We start from the raw sequence: 26,481 nt of genomic DNA on the forward strand, positions 1-26,481 counted from the left end.
TTCATAAATTAATACAGTCACACATGTGCTACACCGGTCTATAGCTAGAACATTGTAAATTGTTTTTTTTTCTTGACTCTTGTAATCAGTTTTCATTGGCTACAAGAAAGAACAGGCAACTTAAATGATGTGATCAGAACTCCAACAAACTATTGAAAATGCCCCCCATTCCCTCCCTCCACCCTTATTCAATTACCCTATCCTAAAACTCAGAACATCTCCTATGCTTTTTTTCAAATTTTTTTTTACTGTTGTACATATAGGTGAGGCACACACAGAGTATATTTCATACATATATAAAAATTAAATAATGATTTTCTTGGGGGAGAGGGAGAAATCGTCCATTGAAGTCATTTATCTGAGAAGAAGGGAAGTGCATGTTGTCAACGTGTCCTTAAAGGACATCACAATTGAGAGTTAGGGCACTTTGTTGCTATAGCACTGCAGTTGAAACTTCCTTTTTTTTTCAATTCAATTTGTAAATTTGTTGCTTCTTTGTAGGACAGCAGGGTTCAAGGGACGTAATCAAACAAACAATGGAACACACTGATGGAACCTGTTTGAACTCCAGGTCGTGACTTGTAACAATCAAACCATAAAATAGACAATATTCTACCAGAGCTCCTATAAATTGATAAAAACCTGCATAAATGCGAATAATTTGTTCAATTTTTTTTCGTACACACCGAAGGGGCAAAACTTTAAGGCACTGAAGCCTTGACATAATAGAGCCTCCACCTCCTAAACACAAAAATTGCCCCCGAAAAATTGATGCTTTAACAAAAACATCCCTATGTTGTCCTCCACTCTGCAAGTGTTTCGATAATGAACGTTAAGGCCACTTGAACAGAAAAAAGGAAAAGACGATGTTCCCCTTCAGGTAGGTAATCTCATTGCAAACTCAGTGAGTGCAACATCGATGTGGTTCAGGACATTTTGACGTTTATTTCCAAGTCATTAGGGGCGAACGTCGGTTTCTAACATCCCTGTTAGTCCGCATCTGGACAAGCTCGATGGGAGTTTTGGGGTTTGCTCTGAGGATCCCTTAGATGTTGGGAGTAGAAAATGTTCAATTTTTTCTTAGTTAGTCCAGGAATGATCCATGTACAGAAGAATTCCAGTCCCGGTTTGGTTTGTGACTGATATGTAACATCACGTTCCTAATGCGAAAATCCCAAGTAGCTGGAGCAAATGTTTTTTGTTTTTTTTTCATTTTCACAAATTCATGCTTGTATATATTTTCTTATCAGCACCAGTATCTCAGTATTGTTATTATTATCATTTTCTATAAAAAGGATCAGGATAATTCACACTTTCGCATGCAAAGGGAAGTCCCATATAGCAGCAGAACCGTCTGTCTGTGGAACGCCTGATAGAATATGTCAGTTCGTCTACATATGAGGCACTATCAAGAGTGTGAAGGCAGGGGATACGCCTGGATGTTTACGTTGGAATCTGCAAAGAGGTCTGGCCAAACGGACAAATAAATATCGGTAGTCTTGTTAAAACTGTGTCTCACAACCGTAAGTGTTTGCTGGGATAAAACCCTTTAATGGTGGTTTGTTTTAGTCAAATGCATAAATGAGAGATTCCACTTTGGCAGAGCAAGCCATTATAATGCACAATTGTAAACTATTCCTCTGGCACCCCACCACTCTCTCTATTATACACATTGAGACAGTAACAGGAGAGATACAGTGTGTATTTAAATGATTATATAACATCAGATTCATTTCACAGCTTGACTCGAGCCTTGCTGAGCAACTGCTGTTTTACGTTTGGTTGGTTTGTTTGTTTTTTGCGGAGGTAAAAAAAGAAAAGTCACTCTTTATATATATTCTAAAAACAACTGACTTCACAAGCCTTGTCTTCAATCACATCAGCATATTTTCGTTTTGCTTCATGTTTTACTTTCCTACTTGAACCTCTTATTCTACACTAAGCTGTTGTTGAGAAAGCGGGTTTTTAAATTTTTTTCTTTTATATATTTATATACTAAACATGCACTGTGCCATCTCTTGGTTATGTTATGATATTGTCTATTTTAAATCACAGGTGTGTGTGCAAATGAACCCTCCTCGCCTACAAGATAAAAAACCTGAATGCTTTGTGGGTAATGCTACATATTTAGTTTCATAAATCATCATGATTCAAGAAAAACAGGACTTAAAAACAAAGAAGGTAACCCCCTTCAAATGATTCTTGAACCGTGAATGCCCATTCGTAATGAAAAAAGGAGGAAGTAGGATCAGTATCTGATTTTTGTTAGTTCATCGTGCCTGTATTTGGCCTGCATGGATCTTCCCCCTGGGGTGAAAAGAAAAACAAAAAAAAGGAAAGAGAAAAACAAATCCCAACACCGATGACGTCTGCTATGCTGATTTGTGTTTACTTCTTGGACGTTCTGAGTCCAAACTCTGTCTATTTATCAGTCCAATCCATATCCAAACATCGTCATTTGAAAATTGAGTCTATTCCAAGATCATAGTCTATCAAGGACGTAAGGTAAGTAAAAGTCTGTGAATCTTCCTTTGTGTAAAAGTCTTCGTGGTCACAGGATAGATGAGGAGTGAAGCCTATGAGATTCTGTGCGTCGTCAGACACATTCTTCGGAAATTCTCCTCTCTAAAATGTAAACCCCAGTCTTCCTTGATGAGGTTAGCGCAACTGTTGCTGCTTCAGGCCATGATGAATTCTGATTTCATATCAGCTTTGACATCGGGCTTCCACACAGAGTCCTCAAAGTCTAGGTCCAGGGAGCCTTCGCTAGACATACTGCTGTTACTGTTGCTCCGTCCAGCCTTGCGGTTGGGGAGCCAGTGATACGGGGCACGGGAGTCTCGCCGGGCCTTCCTGCGCAGACGCTTCTGCTGCATGAGCAGCTGCAGGCGCTCTACTTTGCAGCGTGTGGCTCGGTTCTCTGTCTGACGCAGTCGGTCACCTGAGGAACCAAGAAGAAAAAGCAAAAACAGTTAGAGTCAAGCCTTGAATTTTTTGGTTTAGGTTAACTGTTACTGGTAGTTTAAGCTAGCTAAAGATGCTAAGAATGTGCAAAATTACATAGTTCTATAATCAAAGTTTCATAGGGTTTGCCTAAACAACTAGCTGACCTGAACACAACAGACTAAAACAGAATGCAGGTGTCTTAAGATGGATCATACACCATCTTAAAACAGCAACTCTTTTGGGACTCAAAAACATTGTGATAAAACAGCCAAAGATGTTTATCTGAATGCGCCAGCACTTTCAGGGGTAACAAACTTGGGAAAAAGAAAAGGTTGTTGAATGACTAGTTGACCACTGACTCATCCCTAGCTGGCACACCAAGACTTTCTGGCAAAGCTGGTTGACCAAGAAAGACAGAATCTGCATTTGAGCATCCCATGCTAATGACTAGCATCCAAAACACAACATAAGGTGGTGACTATCTATGCTAGCCTTTTCAGCGGGGAAACGCTGGTGCAATACACATATTTGGTCTAGGGCAGAATGACTCAGTGCTTTGGATCCTGACTGCTGAATGTTATCAAAGGCCGGGTGCTGGATAAATAAACTCAAGTCTGAGCGGTGACACTGATGTTCTTAAAAAGGCATGCTGCAATTACTCCCACCCCATTGCTCTCTCTCTTTTTAAATCGGTACAGAAATAAGCACTCTCCACTGCTGTCTCATTTCAGAAGAGAACATCCCAGTATGTGTCAACAAGTCCTCTCTTCCCTTATCAGAAACTGTTCAAACCATCCTGGCAGGTGTGCCCTTGAGATACGTAAAAGGGAGAATTGCGTTCTCACAAAGGAATCCACACTCCCGTGAGGAGACGGACGCCCACACGTGCATGCGCACACGCATTTCCAAGCGATACGATCTCGACTTTGTTGTTTCTTTAACAGGAAGCAAATACCTTGCACTTTCTAATCTCACAAACAATGCTAGGGTTTTAGAGGCTAATGCACCAATTAAGGGGAAAAAACACGAGGGGGTTTTCCACTCCACAGCTCAACCCTAAACCTTTCATTTATAAATATATTCAAGAGAATTGAAGAGAAAAAGAAACCACAATCTATTAGCCAGCTCCATTAGGAACTATCCCAGAATTAAATAATGAAATAGCCGGCTAGAATGTCAATAATCCCGAGCATAGACTATCTTTCATCGCGTGTGCTCCACCACACATATACACACAGCAACAGCAGCAGTAGCTTTTAACATGGATCGATGGCAAATTAAAAAGATCTATTGATTAAGCCTTAGCTCTAGCACAGCAATCCATCTCCAGGAGAGGACACTGCTATTGGCTTTCAATAGAAAATGCAAGCGAATGGAAATTGTAAGCGAAGTAAGTCAGGCCCTTTTTTCCCCCTTTCTTTTCCTGGCCTGAGCTCACTGAACGAGTAATCACCCACCCAACCCCCCAATACCAAGACTCCACCCCCATACGCACACAGAGTTCACCCCTCCCCAATGCCTCTGGAGAGAAAGACAGACAAGGATGTCGAGAGAAAGACATGCTCTGGAATTCCACCCAGAATGCAATAGAAAAAGAGAGCAGATGCATATTCTCGTTCGCTAATCAATTTCATCCACCTCTCCATATCAAAATGAAATCGGGATTTCGTGTGGGCTCAATTTCCCCCGTACTTAATACTTTTCCATGATGGGCGGGTTTGAGCCATCTTTGAGCCAGGATTTGCGCTATAAACGTAAGTGGTAGTTTTAATCATTTGGATGTTCGTAGAGAAAGAACAGGCTGTACAAACATCAACAGCAGAGATCCGCCAAACAGTTCCTTCCTAACCTGGTTAGACAAATGAGATTTGGGGCTTGCTCTGGCATTTTAGCATGATTAGAGAGGTTCTGGTCTAATAGGACTTTATGGGTTATGAAGGTCCTTGTTTGACTGCACAAGCTCGACAGATACACTATTCAGAAAGGGTCTCTACGCTAATGCTTTTCTCCTTCATCTGCCCTCTCAAAGAGTCTCCCTGCAACTCTAGGCCTCAAAAGTAGGGCAGCCACCTCACCTTGCAGCCTGTCAGCTCTTCTGTGCATACCAACTGGGGCTGGTGGAAAAAAAAAACTTGCTACATGAGGCTGCGATGCCCCAAGGGACTGAACTACAGAAATATGGGAGAAAAAGAGCAGAGGAGCTCATTAACAGCACTGGTCACGGCATGCCACTGTCAAGGTATTGTATGAAGCTCACAATGGTCTCAAAGACAATTAGGCAGACCCTTGGCTACTAAGCCAAGTTCCTTTTTGTTCTTTGTGAGAATCTGTGGCCCCTGCCAATGTCCTTTCCCACATGTTCGCCCTTCCAACCAGATCCACGGACACTGTAAAAACACATCACTGCTATTTTGGCACAGCTTGGGGGCTGTGCTGCAAGGAAAAACGAACTGATCAACCCCCGCATCATTATCAGGATAAACATGGCTGCCTGAGGGGGAGACTGCACCCGTTTAGTGGGGTTATTATTAGGCTATGGCGTGGCTGGCCAGCCTAAAGCCATCCCAACAGATCCGCTTGGGTTGTCGTGAGTGCAAAAAGAGTGAACGGCTGTGGTGGGGGCTGGGATACACCAGGAACAAAGGCAGAAAAAGCAAGGCAAAAGCTCTCCCTTCTCTGTCCCTTGCTTCCAAGACCCCTCCCTGTGCTAGGGTTTGGACACATACACATACGGGATGGGGGGGTATGGGGTGGACAAGAACGGAGTTATTTTGCTGCCAGCGACGATTGCAAGTGAACATCATGGACAGAAAAAGCCCCTCCCCCCTGCATTCGCCCTCTCTACCCTTCCCTTCCTCCCCTCATCCTCCTTCGTCCCTATGCCAATGATGCATTTTCTCAGAGCGAGCCGTGTGTGCTGCAGTGTCCTCACCGCACACTCGACATTCTCAGGCCTGCGGCTCAAATTAAGGGGGTTGGGGCAAAAAAGGCTTGTGTTCGAGCTGCCCGAGCCTCAGGGGAAAGGAGTGGGGGGAGGAAAGACAAAACAACCCCAGCCCGCCTCCTGCCACACAGCTGTTTGGGCCCGCACATGAGATATACACCTGGCCTTCCTTTCTAAGCCCCCTCCCCCAGCCCCTGCATCCACCCACACCCCTCCTCCTCAATACGGCCTCATGACAGAGGCCTCGGAGGAACATAGAAAAAGAGAGAAACAGGCAAATGAGAACAAGCTACAGAGGGTCGAAGAGATTACACAAAAAAATCCTCCTGGAATCTAAAAAGTAGCAGTGTACTAGTGAACAAAAGATGGGATGTTGCACTAGGCTCATGCTTTTTGAAGGGAGTGAGCTGATGTATGAGAATGTATTGATCCCCTCATAGAGGGAGAAAGATTCAGACTGAGTGCTGATGGCCACGTGAGGGGGAAAATGGAAAGGAGGAGGATTAAGAATGAGGAGAGAGAGTGCAATGGAGGGAGGATTTTCAGCCAATCGATGAGGCTGTTGGCCTGTCTGCAGGTATTAGTTCAGTTGAGCAGGGTTTTGGGTAAACATTAAGCCCAACCCAATGTGTCGGCCCACACTACAGTGATCAGGCAGTCTCTGCAAGCTTCCCTTTTACCATTGATCCATTAAAGATCAGCTTAATTAACACTTGTCTTTGACTTGTTTGTTTGTTTCCTCGATAAGTCCTGTGATCTTTTCGAGTCTGGGTGCTGCAATCACTCTGCATCAAGGGGAGATGTCTTAGCAGCGGAGGAGGGAGTCACACAAAAATATGTCACAGAGTGTCAGACATCAAACTTTGGCATCAAATACTTATTTTTCATCCATATTCATTAATTTACCAAAAATATATTTAAAATGCAATTCACACGTACAGTAAGTTACATACTCCTTCTCTATGATGAACATGCTTTTAATTTTGGTATTAAAATGTATTCCAATATATTAGCATACAAGTAAAAATTGTCAAAAAAAAGAAGAAACTGTCCCAAACTGTCCTGATATCAAAATACAAAAAAAACTATTTTTTTATATTTCAAATGTTTAATAATAATAAAATAATAGTAAGTATTAAAAATTTTGATACTTCCTAGAACTAAAAATTTTATTAAATACTGCAACAAAATTACTTTTGCCCACAAAGGTAATTAATGTAGTGTGACCAACATGCAGAAAACAAATAAGTAAATTGTCATTCAATTGAAACTTGAATAGACAAACAGACAGACAGACAGACAGATAGATAGATAGAGTACATTCCTAAGAACATGACACGTTTAAAACGAGATAAAAAAAAAACTTCTATAGGTCATTGACCCATCTATAGCCATTTATAGCACTTGCTCTGTCGAACCAAAACCCCTCAGAATCTTCAAACAGAGTGACTTGCTCAAAATACAAAAAAAACTATTTTTTTATATTTCAAATGTTTAATAATAATAAAATAATAGTAAGTATTAAAAATTTTGATACTTCCTAGAACTAAAAATTTTATTAAATACTGCAACAAAATTACTTTTGCCCACAAAGGTAATTAATGTAGTGTGACCAACATGCAGAAAACAAATAAGTAAATTGTCATTCAATTGAAACTTGAATAGACAAACAGACAGACAGACAGACAGATAGATAGATAGAGTACATTCCTAAGAACATGACACGTTTAAAACGAGATAAAAAAAAAAACTTCTATAGGTCATTGACCCATCTATAGCCATTTATAGCACTTGCTCTGTCGAACCAAAACCCCTCAGAATCTTCAAACAGAGTGACTTGTCTTGCTCCCCAACAAAACACACTTTTATAGTTCTCTGTACTCTGTGATCAGTAGGTGCTCCTGTTCTATAAGCCAGCTGTAGCTAACTTCCAAAGAGCTGGGATAGATGCCAGTGTTGCCTCTGGGTTGGGAGGAGCTCAGAGTGGGTGCACAGCACAGGACAGGCATTGTGTTCAGCCATCTGCACCCCTAGCAAGAACTAAACCAGGGGAGCGGTCAAACCCTGACATCTCCATTGCATTTCTGATACGATGGCATCAATGACCCTGCAGGGAGCTGTGGTCTCAAATGACCACAATTTGCATACTAGGAGCAATAAAAGGCATCGGATATGGCTTTCCATGGCCCCCGCCTGATGAGCAGCTAAGGATAGTCGGCCTGGGGGGTTTCTTACACGCTTGTTGGCAGTGAGCAAGGAGGGGGAATTAATTATTTAACCCCCGGTCGAGCTGGGCAGGTTTGAGCACCGTAGTGACATGGTGAAAGCCCTGGGGCACTTGATCAAGCAATCTGCACAGAAGCAAAACTGTCTCTTTTGGGTAAGGAAAAGAACTTGGCAGTGTTTAAGCACCAGGGAAGCCAGGACAAAGAGGACTGAGATCTTAACATTTCACATCGCCACAGTATGTACACAGCAGCCGGGAGCGTTTGCTTTCGGTCTGATTAAATGATCAAGGGGAGGAATTTGAGCACCCTTCCTTGTTCTTTCTTTCTCACTCTGTTAAAATACAGCTCCACCCTGACGCTCTTGCACAGCCCAAACTAAACTAACCTGAGCTGACAGATAGTGCAGAATGTTGAGGGGCGAAAGCATTCCTGCACTATTCTCCCCTTCCCAGGTCTTAACCTGTTTCCCCCCTTCCTTCCTTTCATTTAGTGCAGTGGCCAGGCAACACCAAATCTAAAGGCCATCCCTAAGTTTTACCCTACAGGCTTTCATTCTTTCTCTTCATGTACAAAAGGCAAGGCTGATGTACTACTGCAGTATTAGAGCACACTAGGGCAAACAAAGGGGTTGCCTGCAGTAGGCAAAGGGGGCTATGAGACCCCTGTGAGCACAGGAATTTCGGTAGGGCTGTGACGGTGGCAGATTTTTACCACCCCAGTGGTAATGGACCAACTACCGTCGGTGCCGCGGTGTTATTATATATATAATTTATATTAATTATATATATGTATAAATTATACATTTCTGCCATATGTACATAAACTGACAGTCACCACTGATAAGCTACTACTAAATATTCTAGAAACGTTTCTGTAAAGTTGCTTTGCAACGATTTGTATCGTAAAAAGTGCTATACAAATAAACTTGAATTGAATATATATATATATATATATATATATTATGAAACAAAAAATAAATAAAGAGGCACAATCATCTATTAACACACGTGAGTGTTTTTTTTTTTTTTTACTTCTCTCAGTGAACACGCGACCTACAAATCACTAAAATAAATATCAAAGAAATAATACAGTTAAATAAGAAAATAGCATTAAATAAGAGCGTTAAATACACCCTGTCTACACCGGACGCGAGCGGCATGGCACGACAAAATAGGCTATATAACCCATTATAATCAGTGAAGTTGTCTACACTGGATGTGGCGTGACATGACACGACAAATCCCCGACAGTAAACTACTGCCTCGTCCTATTTATGATGTACTGACACAAAGTTAAAATGTCCTGTAGACAGACTCAACCAATTGTGTTGCGACGCGGTGTGACAACTGTCCGGTGTAGACACGGCTCACTGTTCCACCACCAAGCAAGCGGGCAAATTAACTCCTGGTCTGCACACGCTCTCTGTGGAATAGGAATAGCGGCGTATGTTTCCACATTTCTTTTTAGCATCTTCCATTTACCACTGTCTCGTTTGTATTTCGCCAGTTTGGAGAAAGCCTCACCAATACAAACCTGACCAGCCGGGATGGGTGACATGAATGGAGATGGCTCCAGATCGGCAATGTATTATTTGGTTTCCAACCAGGTCTATCGCTCAACATGAAATTAATTTGCTGAATGCAGAATAAACTGTATTTTCCTGCGCTCAAACCTGCCAATCTAAAGCATGATCTAAAGGAAACGCCGTATGGCGTTTGAGGTAATTTGTGAAATAACATAAGACTTATAGTCTAAATAAAACAACATCTGTTACTGTTATTACACTTTTATACAAAGCTTTGTATTATGCTTGTTATAGATTGTGCGACGTCACATGCACCGCCGCCGTTGGCAATAGACCACTGCGGTGACGCGGTTGTCACGGCGACCGTCACAGCCCTAGATATCGGGTTTGTTTGGTTTGCAATCATATCAAGTAGACAGCTGATAAAAGTATGTGACATTTCAAAGCGGTCATGAAAGTCACTGAGGTGTCTGTCCCATGTAGGCAAGTTGGTTACCAGGTGGCAAAGCATATAGGTCTTAAAGAGCTCAAGAGTATTATCTAGCAATCTTACACTAAATCTTGCCCTACACCATGGGTTCAAAAACATGTTGACAAGTAAGGTGGTTTTGTCCAGAAAATAGCAACAGCACTCTTCCCTTTTTTCCATCTTGCCCAAGATATATATATATATATATATATATATTATGAAACAAAAAATAAATAAAGAGGCACAATCATCTATTAACACACGTGAGTGTTTTTTTTTTTTACTTCTCTCAGTGAACACGCGACCTACAAATCACTAAAATAAATATCAAAGAAATAATACAGTTAAATAAGAAAATAGCATTAAATAAGAGCGTTAAATACACCCTGTCTACACCGGACGCGAGCGGCATGGCACGACAAAATAGGCTATATAACCCATTATAATCAGTGAAGTTGTCTACACTGGATGTGGCGTGACATGACACGACAAATCCCCGACAGTAAACTACTGCCTCGTCCTATTTATGATGTACTGACACAAAGTTAAAATGTCCTGTAGACAGACTCAACCAATTGTGTTGCGACGCGGTGTGACAACTGTCCGGTGTAGACACGGCTCACTGTTCCACCACCAAGCAAGCGGGCAAATTAACTCCTGGTCTGCACACGCTCTCTGTGGAATAGGAATAGCGGCGTATGTTTCCACATTTCTTTTTAGCATCTTCCATTTACCACTGTCTCGTTTGTATTTCGCCAGTTTGGAGAAAGCCTCACCAATACAAACCTGACCAGCCGGGATGGGTGACATGAATGGAGATGGCTCCAGATCGGCAATGTATTATTTGGTTTCCAACCAGGTCTATCGCTCAACATGAAATTAATTTGCTGAATGCAGAATAAACTGTATTTTCCTGCGCTCAAACCTGCCAATCTAAAGCATGATCTAAAGGAAACGCCGTATGGCGTTTGAGGTAATTTGTGAAATAACATAAGACTTATAGTCTAAATAAAACAACATCTGTTACTGTTATTACACTTTTATACAAAGCTTTGTATTATGCTTGTTATAGATTGTGCGACGTCACATGCACCGCCGCCGTTGGCAATAGACCACTGCGGTGACGCGGTTGTCACGGCGACCGTCACAGCCCTAGATATCGGGTTTGTTTGGTTTGCAATCATATCAAGTAGACAGCTGATAAAAGTATGTGACATTTCAAAGCGGTCATGAAAGTCACTGAGGTGTCTGTCCCATGTAGGCAAGTTGGTTACCAGGTGGCAAAGCATATAGGTCTTAAAGAGCTCAAGAGTATTATCTAGCAATCTTACACTAAATCTTGCCCTACACCATGGGTTCAAAAACATGTTGACAAGTAAGGTGGTTTTGTCCAGAAAATAGCAACAGCACTCTTCCCTTTTTTCCATCTTGCCCAAGAGGAAGCGCCAATTAATCAGTGGGCAGTCGCTGGCCGGATATAAACAACAATTTTATGAATGGACTCTTGGTATTTTCCCTCCGCCTCCTCTTGCTGACTTTCAAACACAATGAGCATTCTCTTGGAGCTCATATTTCTTGCGTAAATCTCTATATAAAGGCTGCTAGGAAAACAAGTGTCCATTGACTAACCCTGGCCTTGACTGCTGGGATGGTTTTTGCAGACATTTACTTTCAATGTGGGGGAAGTATAAAGACCAATGATAGAGCATTATGCAAGTGGAAGAGGGGTTATCACACAGGAAAAGTATGTATCGCCTCAAAAAAACATGTAGGATTCCCTACCCTTGTGTGACCGAAGTTATTCCACCCCAGTAGATGATGATATGTTTTCATAATGTACGGCGTAAGCTTGGTATGCTTTTAATCTGGTCTAGATTGATAACAGGCCTGCGCTTTGAACAGCGCTAGGATGATATTTCTTCATTATCTCTGTACTCTCCAACAGTGGTGTTTCATGACAGAGCAGTTCAATTTCCTCCTCAGCGCTGAAGCGAGCTGCCCCAGATAATCAGTTTTTACCAGACAGAGCGGGGTACCTGCCACACGTCTGTGAGTGCTATCTTGCTTCGTTATCTCTCTCACTCTGGCTCTCTGCCTCTTTCCTCTTGGTAACAGAGTAGTCCACCCCCATTCTTTGCCTCTCAGAGGAAAGAGGACACCGTCAGCACAGAGACAAAGCCAGACATGCTGTGGCTGCTGGAACATGACTACCAGGGCCTGAAAGAACAAGCCTAGTTCTTCCTCCCCCTCTCTAACATCTTCACTTTTCTTATCCTTGCACCTTGTCTTGGACCTTCTGAAAATACGTAAACACTGCCTTGGATATGAATCTTGAACCTCTAGGCTAGATCCTAAATACTACTGACTAAAGTAAATGCTCTAGGAAATGCATCTCTGCATAATTTCCGGCAAATGCAATAAAACTTACCAGGAGGCTTGCACATGCGGATCTGACTCTGGCACTGCACCAGTGGGTGGAGGGTGGTATGGGTCTCAGAGGGCACTGTAGTAGGCAGGCCGCTTAGTCCGGGGGTGTGGGGAGGTGAAGGCGGTGGTGACGGTGTTGGTGAGCTGGGGCTGTTGCACTGGGCCTGGTAACGGAGCTGCGTGAGCGACGGTGGCATGCCCTGGTAATGCCGGGTGGCACTTAAAAGGTCATTTAAGATTTGAAGGATGGTGCCTATGTCTCGCCTGGGACGTCCAGTGCTGTCCTGACAGTTAGGATGCAAAGTACCTTAAGAAAGAAAAAAAAAACAGTATAGAAATTAGATATAAATTACAGATATATAACTATTATAGATATAACTGTTGTATACAGAGTCATCAAATATTAAACTTATTGAGAAGTTGTACCTGAAAATGTCCCAGAAAAGACTCCAGGAGCATGGTTCACAAAACTTTCAATGATAGCCCCTGGCTTGCGGGATCGCGAGGGAGTGTTACAATTGCCAGACGTCTTTGCTGGGCAGTTGGCCTGTGCAAGATATGGGCCAGTGGTCAACTGCAAGTATAGTTTGCACATCTTACTAATCTAATTGGTAAATGTAATTTATCACCATTATTATACAAAATTACTGAATTGGATAAGGTAGGACAAACAGTGACTAACCTCTGGACAGGAAGCTGCAGGGCTAGGGCTGCTTGGAGAGGTGGGACAGGCTGAAGATGGCTTCTGGGAGTGAAGAAAACTTCCAGGGAGTTGAGAGGGGTGCAGTGGAGGGCTACAGTGCCCTGAGGCTGAGGTGGGGTACATGGGAGGAACGGATGGGATAGAGGGGGAAGGTGGGAAGGCCGCTGGGTTAGATGGGAGCGTTGTTGGATGATGAGGATGTAGGTGCAGGTTGTGTGAAACCCTTGCCATCCCAGAGGCAGAGCCTGAAGCTGGATGAGACTGTCCTGTTGTGCCCTCTGAACTCCCACGTGATATGAGATGGCGATTCTGTAACTGTGGGCCGCCCGAGTGCTGCGCTGCCAACTGCAGTTGGACAAACATCATATGATCGCCTACTCGCAGAGCCAGGGTTAAAGGAGATCGGCCAGACAGGAAGTCACTGACCTGTGAACAGGAAATGAAGAGGGGTGGCTTTAGTAATTCCCTTTGCACTGCTCTAAACTGGAAAAGAATTTGGCAACATGGCTGAATGCCTTTTTATGAATAAGCAGAAGTATACAAAAGGCACACACACAAAACACTCTACCATTCAGCACACCCAGGAAACACTAACTTCTGTCTGGCCCCAGGCCTGAAAAATCAGCCATAGAAACAGGATGCAGACCCACTCACTACACAGTCACATAATAGCTAATTGTTTGAAAGGCTGGACCGGAAAGGCTTGCCCATTTTAGGAGTACCCAGAATGGAAGTTGAGCCAAGGGGCTCTCCGACCCCTGGAAAACAAGGTGAGAAATACAGAATGCTTGTCTTGACTTTGCTCTCCAAACATTTAAAACAATCTCTGCTATGTTCGATTTCAACCCTGAGACTTTCTTTGTTTCATCTGCCACATTCTGAGGATGTTTTAACTGTAGCTTTGATAACAATAAATATGTAAAGATGCAGTATGACTATAATGCACAAGCATAGAAGAATCAAATGTCCCAGAAAAAAAAACAATGAAAACCATGAAGATTCCCTCAGTAGATCTATTCAGCGTCCGAGTGTGCTTGCGTTGGGCGACCTGTTGTTAACCTTTTGAATCACTGGGGCCTACCCTCCATTGTTTTTTTTTCTCTAGCTATTTTGCTGATCTATTTTTCCATCAAGCAGCCCACTCACGCAGTCGAGTGACCTTTACTATTCTGTGCATTTAACTGACCAGAACTGAAGATGGAGACCCTTTTCCATCTTTAGTAGAGATGAAGTTTTTAAAAAATCCTCGATAGGTATGCATGATTAAGAACTAATAAAAATACATTGAATACTCTAGATTTATGGTAACCCCTATTTAAAGGTCAAATGTGAAATTGGTGGCTCACCCCAGAGTGAGGGTGGATCCCACCCCTGAATGACAGCTGTCTTGGAAGTAGATTTGCATCTAATGCTCAATTCAGATTCCAACAAAAGGTCCCTGTAATTACTCGGCGGCCATTAGCTTATAACGGAGCAACTCTGTAATAGGATAAAGGCTTTGAATATCTGAAGCCAGGAGGGCACTGAACATCCAAGCACTAATAATTAAAATTATTTGGGCCTGCAAATCGTCAAGTAAAGCATGCCAGACCCACATAAGCCTTGCAGATCAGTCATCATCAAGACCAAGCATCTCACTGACTCACTCAAAGCCCAGACTCATCCCACATAATGAGAGAGTGTGTGAACCCCCACAACCAGTAAAAGTGCCTCTGAAAGGCGAGGACGTGGTCTGCAGAGACATTCCCCACAGAAGCCGACAGTTTGAGTCACACAGATCTTTGTCAATACATCGGCCAGCCTACACTCTTCTAGTGCAATAACCGAATGACCACAAAGACAAAGACACAGTAGGTTTACGGATCCGCAGTCTTCACTTACACAGCATCTAAGGAACGTGTGTGCAAGTATACATTGTACAATGTTTCTGTGTTGTTTAAGGGTTCTTGACTTGACTGAAACAACAAAGATATATTAACAGACCATTTTTGAGAGTCTTGGTGCTTGTGGAAAAAAAACAATATTTAGTTACCCTCAGAAATCTGCCTATAATAAAGAGTTTCAGAATACTTGTGGCCAGAAATTCCACACTTTACCTAGCACAGCTATATAGAATCTGTCAGGTGTATGGAGCCTGAAGTGTCAACATGTAGTCTATATCACCTAAAATGGATAAGGTACTCAAAAGAGACCGCAAGTGTACGTCTGCACAGGTCTCTTTGTTCTTAAGGCCACTGACTCACTCTCTCATCAAGGCACACAGATCAAGTTCTATAACAGAGCGCTCTTGACACTGGCTTGGAAATACTTTTGAAGCCAGAAGCCTACCTGGATCCACCCTTTCTTCAGTCATTACATAAAAAATGACTAAACTAGAGGTCATATTCTCTACAAAACAGCCCCACATGGAATTTGCAGGCACAGAAAGTTTTCCGCATAACTAGAACGGCAATAATTCAAAAAATTTTGCAGCCATTTTCATGTATACAACATTTAGGATAATATGCTAACAATAAGAATGAAGTACAATGCAAATTCATTACAAATATAGTATTTTGTGAAGGTAAAGTATCCATTCTGTCTATTCTGTCAGCAAATTTCACCCTAAAATCAGTGCAGAAAATGCGTAAATCTGCCAATTTTATTTAGGCTGATTAAAAATCAACAAAGGCAGATATGTACATCTATGGCAATAAAGTTACCATGTTGAAGAACTATATACTTGGCTAAGCCAACATTGGTTCACCTGCAACAGACTAGTGCTACTCTTCCTTTATCTTTACACTTCGTCCATTTTGATTTGTTGGGGAGGCATTTTGCTCTGCAGTGGGCTGCAGTTGCTATGCAGTGAAGAGCGAGTGAAGGAGAGAGAAAGAAAACATGATAAGGGGAGACAGGGGAGGAGGGCTGGGGGAGAAACCTTGTAGCGAGAGAGAGAGAGGGTGGAGGGGTGTGAGGATGCCAGTAGATACTGATGAAATATTCAGTGAGAGTACGCCTCTAGCTCCTTCCGTTTTTTTCCTCCCTTCCAACTCTATAGCTGACAGTTTTATTTATTGGGGTCCCTGCAGTTCAAGGAACTCATTTGCAGGCGGTTTCTTCTGTAACACAGGAGATGCGGGGCAGGAGCTCAGAACAGCACCAGACTGACGTTCATCCACAGCCTGAAGACACCCATCTTTGAGGGGTCAAGCAAGAAAACAGGTTCTTTTGATACAAAGCATAACTAAAAGACTACTGGTCACCCATCAAAGGCCCCAGCAAACACGGAAAGTTCAAAACAAGCTTATTAACCCTCACCATCGACTGGTGTGTTTTGAACGCACTAGGGGGCCATCAATATGGTCCTCGCAAAGGGGCATGAAGGGTGTGGATGCAATAACAAGCTCCTTTACAATAATCAATCACTTGCATCTTTCTTCAAACCCTGAAGAAAAGACTACCTTCAAAGATCTCACTCGAGGGGTTTGACCTGCTCAAAGTCTACAAGAGATTAAATGGTGAGGATTCAGTGGGTAAAGACTAAAAAGTCAGAACTTGCAAGGAGCCTCTTTCCATCATGTCTGTTGACCAAAACCGAATACTTAATGAGACAGTTCATCCAAAAATGAAGATGTTGTCATCATTAATGTAATTCCAAACCTATATGACTTCTTTCTTCTTCTCTGGAGAACAAAAGATTAGACTTTTAAATTTTTTTTTACACAGAATAAAGAAAGTTCATACAGGTTCAGAAGGAAATTAGGCAAATGATGACACCATTTTCAATTTTTTTTAGCTCCTGCTGTGTCCACTCTTCCTCATGCTCTGAGCTCTGGGTGACCATCAAAGATATGCACCGTGAAAGCGCAATGTGAAAGTGAAATGATTCAGCATCGATTCTGAGATTTTCAGAATGCATCGCGATTCTTTCTCGAGTCGATTCTGAGCTTAGTTTTGAACAGCAGATGGCGCTGCATGCTTTAGAAACAGCGGTACTCTGCTTGTGTCCAAATCCTAACACACACCTGAACCTAAAATAATCATTCATAAAATTCGAAAAGTTTACAGCGAATTACAAGGGTGTTGACAGTGGGCTGTGTATACATTAATCTTGCGTCATAAAAGCATTCTGAGCCGAGGTGAAATTACATGACTCAGCCAAACGCACAAGCGCTCTTTAGCACTCTTCTTTAGCACATTTGAATGTGCGGATAAAAACTAGATTAGAGCGCCATCTGCTGTTAAAATCTAAGCTCAGAACCGATTCCAGAGAGAATCGCGATGCATTCGGAAGATCGCATAATCGATCCATGAATCGATTCTGCATCGATTTATAGTCGCAGCCCAACAGATGACTGCACAGATTAGTCTAGGTAGGCGAGAGACAGACGTGTCGCACTTGCAGCCAACAGGATTCAAAATATCTACAATCATGGGATTCAGCATTAATTAATGACTTAAAAATCATGTAGGGAAATGTCACAATATAAAGAAACACTGAGAAGGCCAAGTATAAGGAACAGTGCTAAAAAAAATGGCTCAGTACAGAAGAGGAGTTTGACCCTAATTAAAAAAGCTGGTGGCTTGGTTATCGGCTAATGAGAAGTTCTCCACAGCCCCCCTCCCTCCTTCCTTTTCAGTTCAGTCACGAAACCAAGCACTTCAATCACAAAGGCGGATGGGAAACAGGAAGTGTCACGAATCCGAGTGATTGCCCATGTCAACATAGTCCCTCTTGGATTGGGAGTGCTCGCCGTGCAAACACACATAGGCATGGGCCTGTTCACTGATCAGAGAAACGCAAACTAATTTCTCCGCCCATGAGCCAGCTGTTCCCACAACACGCCAACACCCCCGTTTTCTATTTCAGATATTTGTCAAATCAAAAAAATTAATTGTAGATATGGCACAAAAGTCATCGGCATCCTGTGGAGCCTTGCCACTCAGCATGACATGTGATTCCAACGCTTCTATTTTCGTCCTCAATCTATACCTGGGATTCATTGTTATCACTGTCCTTCCCAGTAATCACAGGCCCTCGTCAAGGGTGACGTCACTATGGCCATCTCTCAGACTTAGTTACTATCCTTCCCTTGCTCCCTCTGGGAAGGGGGTTGGGTGGGTGGAAATGACAAGGGGGTGACTGAGAGGTGACTCACTCTAAATTGTTGGATACCATTATTTGCATCCGTCCATTTCCAGACACAATGACAGGCGCCCCGGCCCCATTCTAAAGTGGGTAGGTGGGTGTCTGGAGGGTGGAGAGTTATGACAGAAAAACATCTCTAGTGTGTAGCACTGAAACTAGGGAAAAGGCGCTTGCTTGTGGAAACAAACCGCTATGTTATCCCCCAAGGACAAAGCGAGCAATCTACCTGCCTTTAGAGGCGGGTTAGAACAGAAACCGCTAATTAACAAACTCTGTCGCCTGAAGAATCAGACACCAGTCATTATTTCTACTTGATGGGCAGAGTTACCAGCAACAAAGCACCGTTTGAATGCAAAAGTGGCGTTTTAATGTTCAAGAGGACAGCTGATCTATCAAGTGGAGTGCAGAACCTGGGCTATATTTTCCCTTGGAACTAAGAAACTCCTTGATGCCATTTCATTCTTCCTCTTTAACGACAGAGAGGGTAAAACTAGAGACTATGGAGAGACACGCGAAACCACAGCAGCTTTAAATTATAAAAATCTGTTAGGCCAGAGTAACAAGGGAAAAATGCCATTCCAATAATTGCAAGCTTTCACTTTCCATAAAACAGTCTGGTTACGAGGAGTCTGAGATAGAACTTTCCCTGGAAGCAAGCGCCGTAGCTCTTGTAATTCTGCTGTGTATATGTGGTTGTCCCCTGTAACTACAAACCCAACCTTATCTAGCAAGACGAGTAGGTATTGTTGAGCGCAGATCACTTTTTACATTCATTGTGGCGGCACGATTGTGTTGACTAATTTCAATTCTGAAAGAATGATATGTCTCGCATTTGACAATGTTACTGACTCAGTTCATGCCTGTAACCATGAAGCTACAAAAAGGACACGAATGATGACTAAAAATTATGATTTCTAAAAAGGGGCCATTTCCTAAGCGGCCAGATGACACAGTTAGCTGCCTACAAATAGTACATTAGAACAGAGGAAAAACACAAGTAACGTTTGCATGGTACTGCAAAAGGTTTTTAGATGAGAAAGGCCAAACGCAGTCACTCTTCACAGGTTGAAAAGCTTTTCTACAGAAACAGGAGACACTGCAGCTGCCGGGAGAAGGCGTATTGAATGATAAGAGTGGTGCACTCCCCTGTCTACCCTTCCCCCTCGTACGCACACATCCACACTCCTCTGTCGTCATTACAGATAGGCGCTTTCCTCTCCTACACAAACGCACACCCATATCACTCACACACAAACAGAATAACACAGGATTTCCCAAAATATCAGCAAGAAGATGCAGTGGAGGCATGTGGCAGACTAATTTCATGCACATACAAGTGCATTTGAAAGAGATTTTGGTCAATACCCAGCAACTGATTGGGTGACATTTGCAATTTAAAAACAATAAGTTAAATGAGTGAAAATAACTAATAGCTAAGGTTTAACCATTAGCTAGAAATAAAAATACAAATTAGAAAGTGGCATAATCATAGTTGGACATAAAATAGAAGTTGCAGAGTTTCTTGCACATGAAAGGTGGCATCTCAATGAAGTGGCTTCTAGGTGGGGTTTACCTCGGCTCACAGATGTTGCCTAGAAACTGGAAGGTGCTTCTTAAAATATGCGTAGTAAGTGTGTGGTGGTCCTCAAGTTAAAAGCTTAGGAGGGCATCATCTGTATCCCATTACCCATGTGTCAGTGCAACATCTTGCCAAGTAGAGAGTTCAAAAACCTACAAATAATCATTGAAAAGAGCCAACTGCGGGTGTTCACTCTTGCCCTGGAAATTTGGTTAAGTGTACGCACAACTGTCCAATGTAATGGGCCACTGTGTAATTCAAACATATACTGGGATGACCTTATTAGAGCAAAACCTTACCTGTGTTTCCGTCAAGCTCTCCAGCGCCTGCATTACTGACTGCTCAGGTCTTGATGCTTGAGACTTTGAGAAGAGAGAAACGACAGGGTAAATATGTGTGACAAAAAGAGTTGGCGAAGTACAGCACATGTAATGAAGGTCATGCTATTTTTACCATTAGGCCTGCTTCAACTGTTGGAACCAGCGTTAACTTGCTCCCATCAGTTATTCCCAAATCTTGAAGTTTTCCTGAACTCAGACGTCTAGAAAAAACAAGGAGATGTTAGACTTCAAATCTCAAGATGCGAAAATTTGCAAAACAGATCTGTTTATGTCTTACTGCCAAATACAAAAGATATTTTGTAGAATGTTGCAACAGATTTTGTCCTAAACAACATTGGATCCCATTGAATTTCATTGTATGGATAAAAAAAAAAACAAGAACACTGAAACACTTTCAAAAATATCTTCTTTTTTGTTCCACAGAAGGAGGTCTTAAAGGTTTGGAACAACACAAGGGTGAGAATCTTCATTTTTGAGTGAACTCTCTTTTTAATTATACACAGAACCACCATGGAAATAATATTCTGGCCCAGTTATGATGTACGTTTTCTTTTTTACAAGAAAATACTTATTTAGACAAGTATACAAAACAAAGTAAAACAATTCTAGGCTACTACATTTGTAGCCTATACCAGCAGACCAAAAACCACACAGCATATGTAAATCAGCATGTTTATTCCAAAAACACCCCCGCATTAATCCAAATGTTTCAAACACACAGTAAATGTATTTTTAAACCACAAATCTCTTGAAAATATCTGTCCTAGTGGCATAAATGTGTACACATGTACTCAGGCTAAATGTCACCACCTCCTGACGAACAAAGGCACTGAGCACTTGGCCTGGAGGCAGCTAAACCAAACAGAAGAGATTAAGCGACTCTCTTCCTTTTAAAAGGATGATGTAATTTGGTGGTGATTACTTGTGAGGGCTTTTCAATCAGCCTAATTCAAAGCACAAACAATGCAACTGTTAGGGTCATTTGCAAGTGACAAAAGAGCTTCTCTCTCACCTCCCAGCTCCACAACCCAAGTGCAATTGTTAGGCAATGTGCAAACTACACTGAAACTAACATTGCCCCTTTTTCTCTTAACGTTCGCTCGGAATATTCTAACACCGCAGTGCGAGTCCCACTAGGAATGCTTTATTCCCCGGCATCCAGTTTAAAATGACAATTACTAACGCCATGCATATTCTAAATCAAGCAAAGCAACCAGTTTAATCAAGAGATTAGGAAATTCAATTTATATGCATGCACTGCTGTCAGTTGCGCACACCTTTGGGTCCTTTATAAGCCATTAAACTGACATTGCTTGCATAATGTTTTGAACTAGTAGTACAGTTTCAGGTGTGATGCAGGTTTCTGCACCTTACACAAGGCCTACATTAAACTGATTTCCACAGCACACTGTCAACAGCATTGATCACTTTCACTTCTCTATTGAAGAGGCTGTGGACTGCCACAGCAAAAATATCATGGTAGACATTGTAACATGGACTGTAATGTTGTTATGTATTAAAACATGACCCAGGGCTCCATGATGCAGGTGTCCATGGCAAGCCATTCAAATATGTATTCATTCATATGTATATGTTGTACTAGTTACTGACTACCTTTCTTTGTCATAAATACTACCACTTGACTACTCCGGTAGTGACTACTATCTATTCAGTTAGTCAGCAACTGCTCATTCCTTGCATACTAGTGCTTACTGTTTTACTAGTAGTCAATATCCCAATATTGGTAACCAGAACAGATAATAGTGACTATCTGATTGGTTCAAAACTACTAAGCAATCAGTACAACAACCTAATGAAGAACTAAACTGGAACAGCTACTAGTAACTACTAGTCAGAAGTGAATGGCTTATATATAGACTAGTTAAGGAATATGTTTTATATTTATTAAATAATTACAAGTGATTCATTGAATAGATACTAATCGTATGTAATGTTTTCTCATTTATATTTTTTGTGAAATGGAAGATACACTAGTCACTACTGGATTAAGTACTAGTAATAAAAACAAGCACTCATAACATACAAATATAAGCCAGCTAGTTAGTTTAAATGAATACATGTTAAAACGGCTTGCCATCAGAGGTGGCTTAAAATCTCCATTCGGAAGCCCAGCCAAACCCCACCTTCTGACCTGCTCTTAACCACTGTTAAAAATAACTAACCGTGCAGTCTAACAGTAACACATCAGACTACTACTCACGTTTCTTTGTGTAGCAGAGCGAGTCTTTCTTTGGGTACTTTCAGTCTTTGAGAGAGTCTTCGCTTTAGCCCTTCCACGGTCTCTTCTGCGGGCAGGGAGAGCTCAAAGCGTGTGCCGGTGGTGGAGTGGATGTACAAATTCATGGGGGGCTCGCCGGAGACGCTCTCGCAGGACGGCGCAGCTCCGCGACTGCTGCAGCTCCGGGCGCTCGGATGCTGGTCCATTCGATAGCCTACGATAGAGGAGACAGGGTCGATGGAAGCGGAGGGATAGGGCTGGATCTCTCTATCTGTAAAAGCTCTTGGAAAATATTCCCAATTATTATTCCCGTTTGGTGATCGATCCTGCGGTGGTCCTAATAGCTTCTTTTACAGCAGTATTTAATTCTATCTTTCCGATAGTGCATTAAAATGCATATTCTGTAACTGTAGTCCTTGTCGTTGACAGTGTACTGCAAAACCAGCGCGACCTTTTTTTTTTGCCCCCTTTTTTTTTTTTTTAAAGCGCAGCCCTCATCGCGAAGAGAAACTCCAGTGAAACACGCATAATAATGCCCGTTGTTTCACCGTATCTCGCGTCCACTGTGCCGCTTTGGTCACACCCACAAAGGCTCTGCCCAATCACATAAGGCGCAAGCAATGACGTCATATGTGTAGCCAATGGAGGGATGTGCTGCTCACCCACGTGGAGCGCAAACCCCGCCTCTTTTCTCTCCCCCACATCGCTTTCCTCATTGAGGACAAATCCAATCTGAGTGGGCGAGGAGCTCCTGTCCTGGAGTTCCAGCCCACTCGCACCAATTTCACACCATTCATGAGGCAAACTGTCAAAGTAACAAGTCACCCAATATATCCATGAATGTTTAAATAGCAACACTGAACGCTCTGTTTACAAAATACAACACATTGTCTTTTACATATAGCTAAGAATAATAACCAAGAAGTGTCTTAGGTTGCATGTTTGTTGCCCACTGTGTCAGTTTTTTTTAACGTTTTCTTCCACAGAACAAATTGTTTTAGCATTTTTGTGATAGGCCTATTTCACACACTGATATGGGCGATTCTTAATTTTAGTTTATTTTCCGTTTCTGTAACAAAATTTGCTAACAAGTTAACATATTTTGAATGTATGTAGGCTATGTATGTATGTATGTAGTACTAGTGGTAATAATAATAATGTTTCCGAGAACAGTGATTGGGCTACTTGTTACAAATATATTTTTATTGTGTTCGTTTGCATTATAAATTGAAATCGTATTCAGAATAAAAGTTTCAATTCCTTGGTGTGGGACAAGTTCAGTGCTGAGAAATGTAACATTTATGACGTCTTTAGATATTCTATAGAGTGAGTAAGTTAAATGTTTAAAACTATAATAATATATCTTTCAAAGCTAAAATGATTTTTTTTTTGTATCATTGCTAGAGGACAGAACACGTCCCCTAATTGAAGAATACTCCATATGCAAATATATCACCATCCACGCATGTTCTAAGAGCCTGCAATCTTTATACGTGTGCAGCTTACGTTTAAAAGCATGCGGTTATCATTATCTCCATTCAAATAGTCCCCCATAAAAGACAATATGCTCTTAAGGAAACGTTGCGTCCCAGTCATACAGTATAATAAGCATCGCTTGGGGCGACACGCACACATCGACACCTACGTTACTCGCTATCACGATCTCGTGCCAAATGTGCTGTAAGCTACTGTCTGCAAACGTCTGCAGATGGTAGGCCAGTTATGATATAGCACCTTATCTGTACAACAAAACTTAAATTATTGATACAATATCGTGGTTTGGGTTCTATAGCAGATCCGTTTTTACGAAATGCATGCCTCATGCGGATAAAACGCTGTTTGTGCCTTACACCAGAATGTACAATTTATTCACGTGGTGCATGAGCATAGCCATCATTGATTTACGTTAACCCGTGTGACAAAAATCTATCCACCCAAGTGCAATTTACTTTGTAGTGAAACTTGAGCGCCTACCAGTGGTGAAAGGAGGTATTGGCAACGCAAGTATGAAGCATACACATGCAGATCCATAACAACTAATTTTTGTATAAGCAAGAAATAAACATTAAGGGGAAGCTTATGAGGTTCATATTTTGTGTTACTTAGAGGAAATTTTTTATATTTTGCCATTCACCTATCCTTATGTTGTTCCAAATCCATTTGACTTTCTTTTTTTCCTCCATAGAGAACAAAAGGAGACTTTTAGGTAGAATGACAATCTTAGTGACCCTTTTAAGGACAAATCATGCAATTGCATCAAATCTGTGGATGTCAATTCCTAATATTTTCCTTTTGTGTTCCACCGAAGAAAGAAAGTGACACAAAAACAACAAGAGGATGAGTAAAATGACAGTATTTTAATTTGGAGGTGAATCCCTTTTCAAGTTCAATCAGTCCCAAATCATCGAAGAAGTCAGAAACTACTTTTTAAAATGGACTTTACTCAAAAGTTTAAAAACAAGTCAAATTTAAAAGTAAAGAACTCGCATACTACTGCAAAGTTCTAACAGAATTGACCGCAACCCAGCAGTTGTCCAACAAGTTCACCATCCTTAATAGAAAATATCCTTTTGACACTCACCAAGTATTGTGGCGAAAACCTCAAAGTTTCGTGACAATGTCTCAGATTCCTCCACAAGGTTGCCTAGTTTTGGCATGTATAGAGAAAATTATAATGTAGTTTAGGTTTGTCCACAAAAAATGTCCACTAAGATGTGGGTACAACAGCCGGTACACTTGGTTAAATGAATCAGCCGTCCCAGTGCAGATGCCTGTTTAAATCCCAAGTCTACTCCAGTGCTCCAGCTATCCGAAACTACACCGTGTGACAGCATTCGAGCGTTGGAGTTGAAGTATAACACCTCTTTACAAAGCTGCTCACAGAATGGGTGGAGACTTTGCTTCTTGCGATGTCAGCATGTGATTTAAGGTGGAGGCCTTAAATCACATGCTTTATTTGATTCGTTATGGAGGTTTCGGAAAACTGTATGAATTTCTGACTGAAGTTTCACTCAGATGAAATCTAAGAGTGTAAACAAGCTTCATTTGGTTGGAAAAACACACGTTTAGTCAAAATAGAAGATCTGAGCCACCTTAAAAGATGTTAACGTGGCGTAGCCTTTGATTTAGGAGGGGCGTAACTATGTCCTGACATCATAAAGAGGTTACTGGGCAACCAGTCAAGGAAAACACATTGCTTGGATACAAGAGAAGTCTATGGTAAACAACAAACTTACGTGGAATTCTAATCTCAGGAAGTTTGTGACGCCACTTCAATATAACAGCAGAAATGTTAAAGATGAGAAATATTGATGAAATACTGCAATATTTGAAGATATAAATGTTGGCATGTTATATAAGCAAATAATTTGAGAATTAGAAAAAAAAAATACTAGTTTAAACCGGTAAACTCCACCCTAGGGCAAAACTAAAATATAGGACAACTATATTTCACTTTAAGTAAATGAGGAGTTTACATGGCCCAGCGTAATTTTATGTAGCCAACTGTATTTTTTTTATTTTGCATAAAATGTTATTATCAGTCATGACATAATAATGATGCAGTTATAACTTTATACATAACTGGTATACTACAATACTGAAATATGTGCCGTATACTCCCATAAACACCTTCCCTCATCACCTTTTCAAAGCAGTTATGCGGCAAGGTGGAGGCTGTAAACCTAAAACTGATTTACAAATTGTAGATGAATAATAAAGTCTTTGTACAGTGCTTCTAATAAGCTGACACAATGTGTTGTAAGGAGGTTTAGCTGCTTTCCCACCCTAAAGGGAATTAGTTTGAAGAGTTTTTTTTGCTCTTGCCAATTAAACAGCATTCAATGAATCAATTAGCCTTATTCGTGCAAGAACGTCTTTAAATGGAAAGGGTAGATGTGAAGGATTTGAAGTGTCACATCAGTATCTTTATGTGCATTCAAATGTGCGA

The 26,481-nt window shown here is 41.6% G+C and overlaps 1 protein-coding gene across 2 annotated transcripts; it reads right to left on the bottom strand.

Annotated features, from left to right (window-relative positions):
* Window positions 1–470: 470 nt before the first annotated feature.
* LOC107554818 (midnolin-like) lies at window positions 471–25,376 on the bottom strand. Of its 2 annotated transcripts, none has more exons than XM_016237447.1 (8): window positions 25,114–25,376; window positions 22,515–22,746; window positions 20,406–20,493; window positions 20,252–20,314; window positions 13,222–13,668; window positions 12,966–13,113; window positions 12,541–12,846; window positions 471–2,941 (listed from the first exon to the last, which is right to left on the bottom strand). In XM_016237447.1, the coding sequence occupies exons 1-8, from the start codon at window positions 25,187–25,189 to the stop codon at window positions 2,679–2,681; spliced, it is 1,623 nt and encodes a 540-aa protein (XP_016092933.1). In that variant the 5' UTR covers window positions 25,190–25,376; the 3' UTR covers window positions 471–2,678. The 2 variants fall into 2 exon arrangements, with proteins under 2 accessions (XP_016092933.1, XP_016092934.1); XM_016237448.1 differs by having other exon boundaries at window positions 12,966–13,086; window positions 25,114–25,375.
* Between the last annotated feature and the right edge of the window lie 1,105 nt (window positions 25,377–26,481).

Source organism: Sinocyclocheilus grahami, unplaced genomic scaffold (genome assembly GCF_001515645.1).
Source record: "Sinocyclocheilus grahami isolate Dianchi unplaced genomic scaffold, SAMN03320097.WGS_v1.1 scaffold514.1, whole genome shotgun sequence".
Classification (NCBI taxonomy): domain Eukaryota; kingdom Metazoa; phylum Chordata; class Actinopteri; order Cypriniformes; family Cyprinidae; genus Sinocyclocheilus; species Sinocyclocheilus grahami.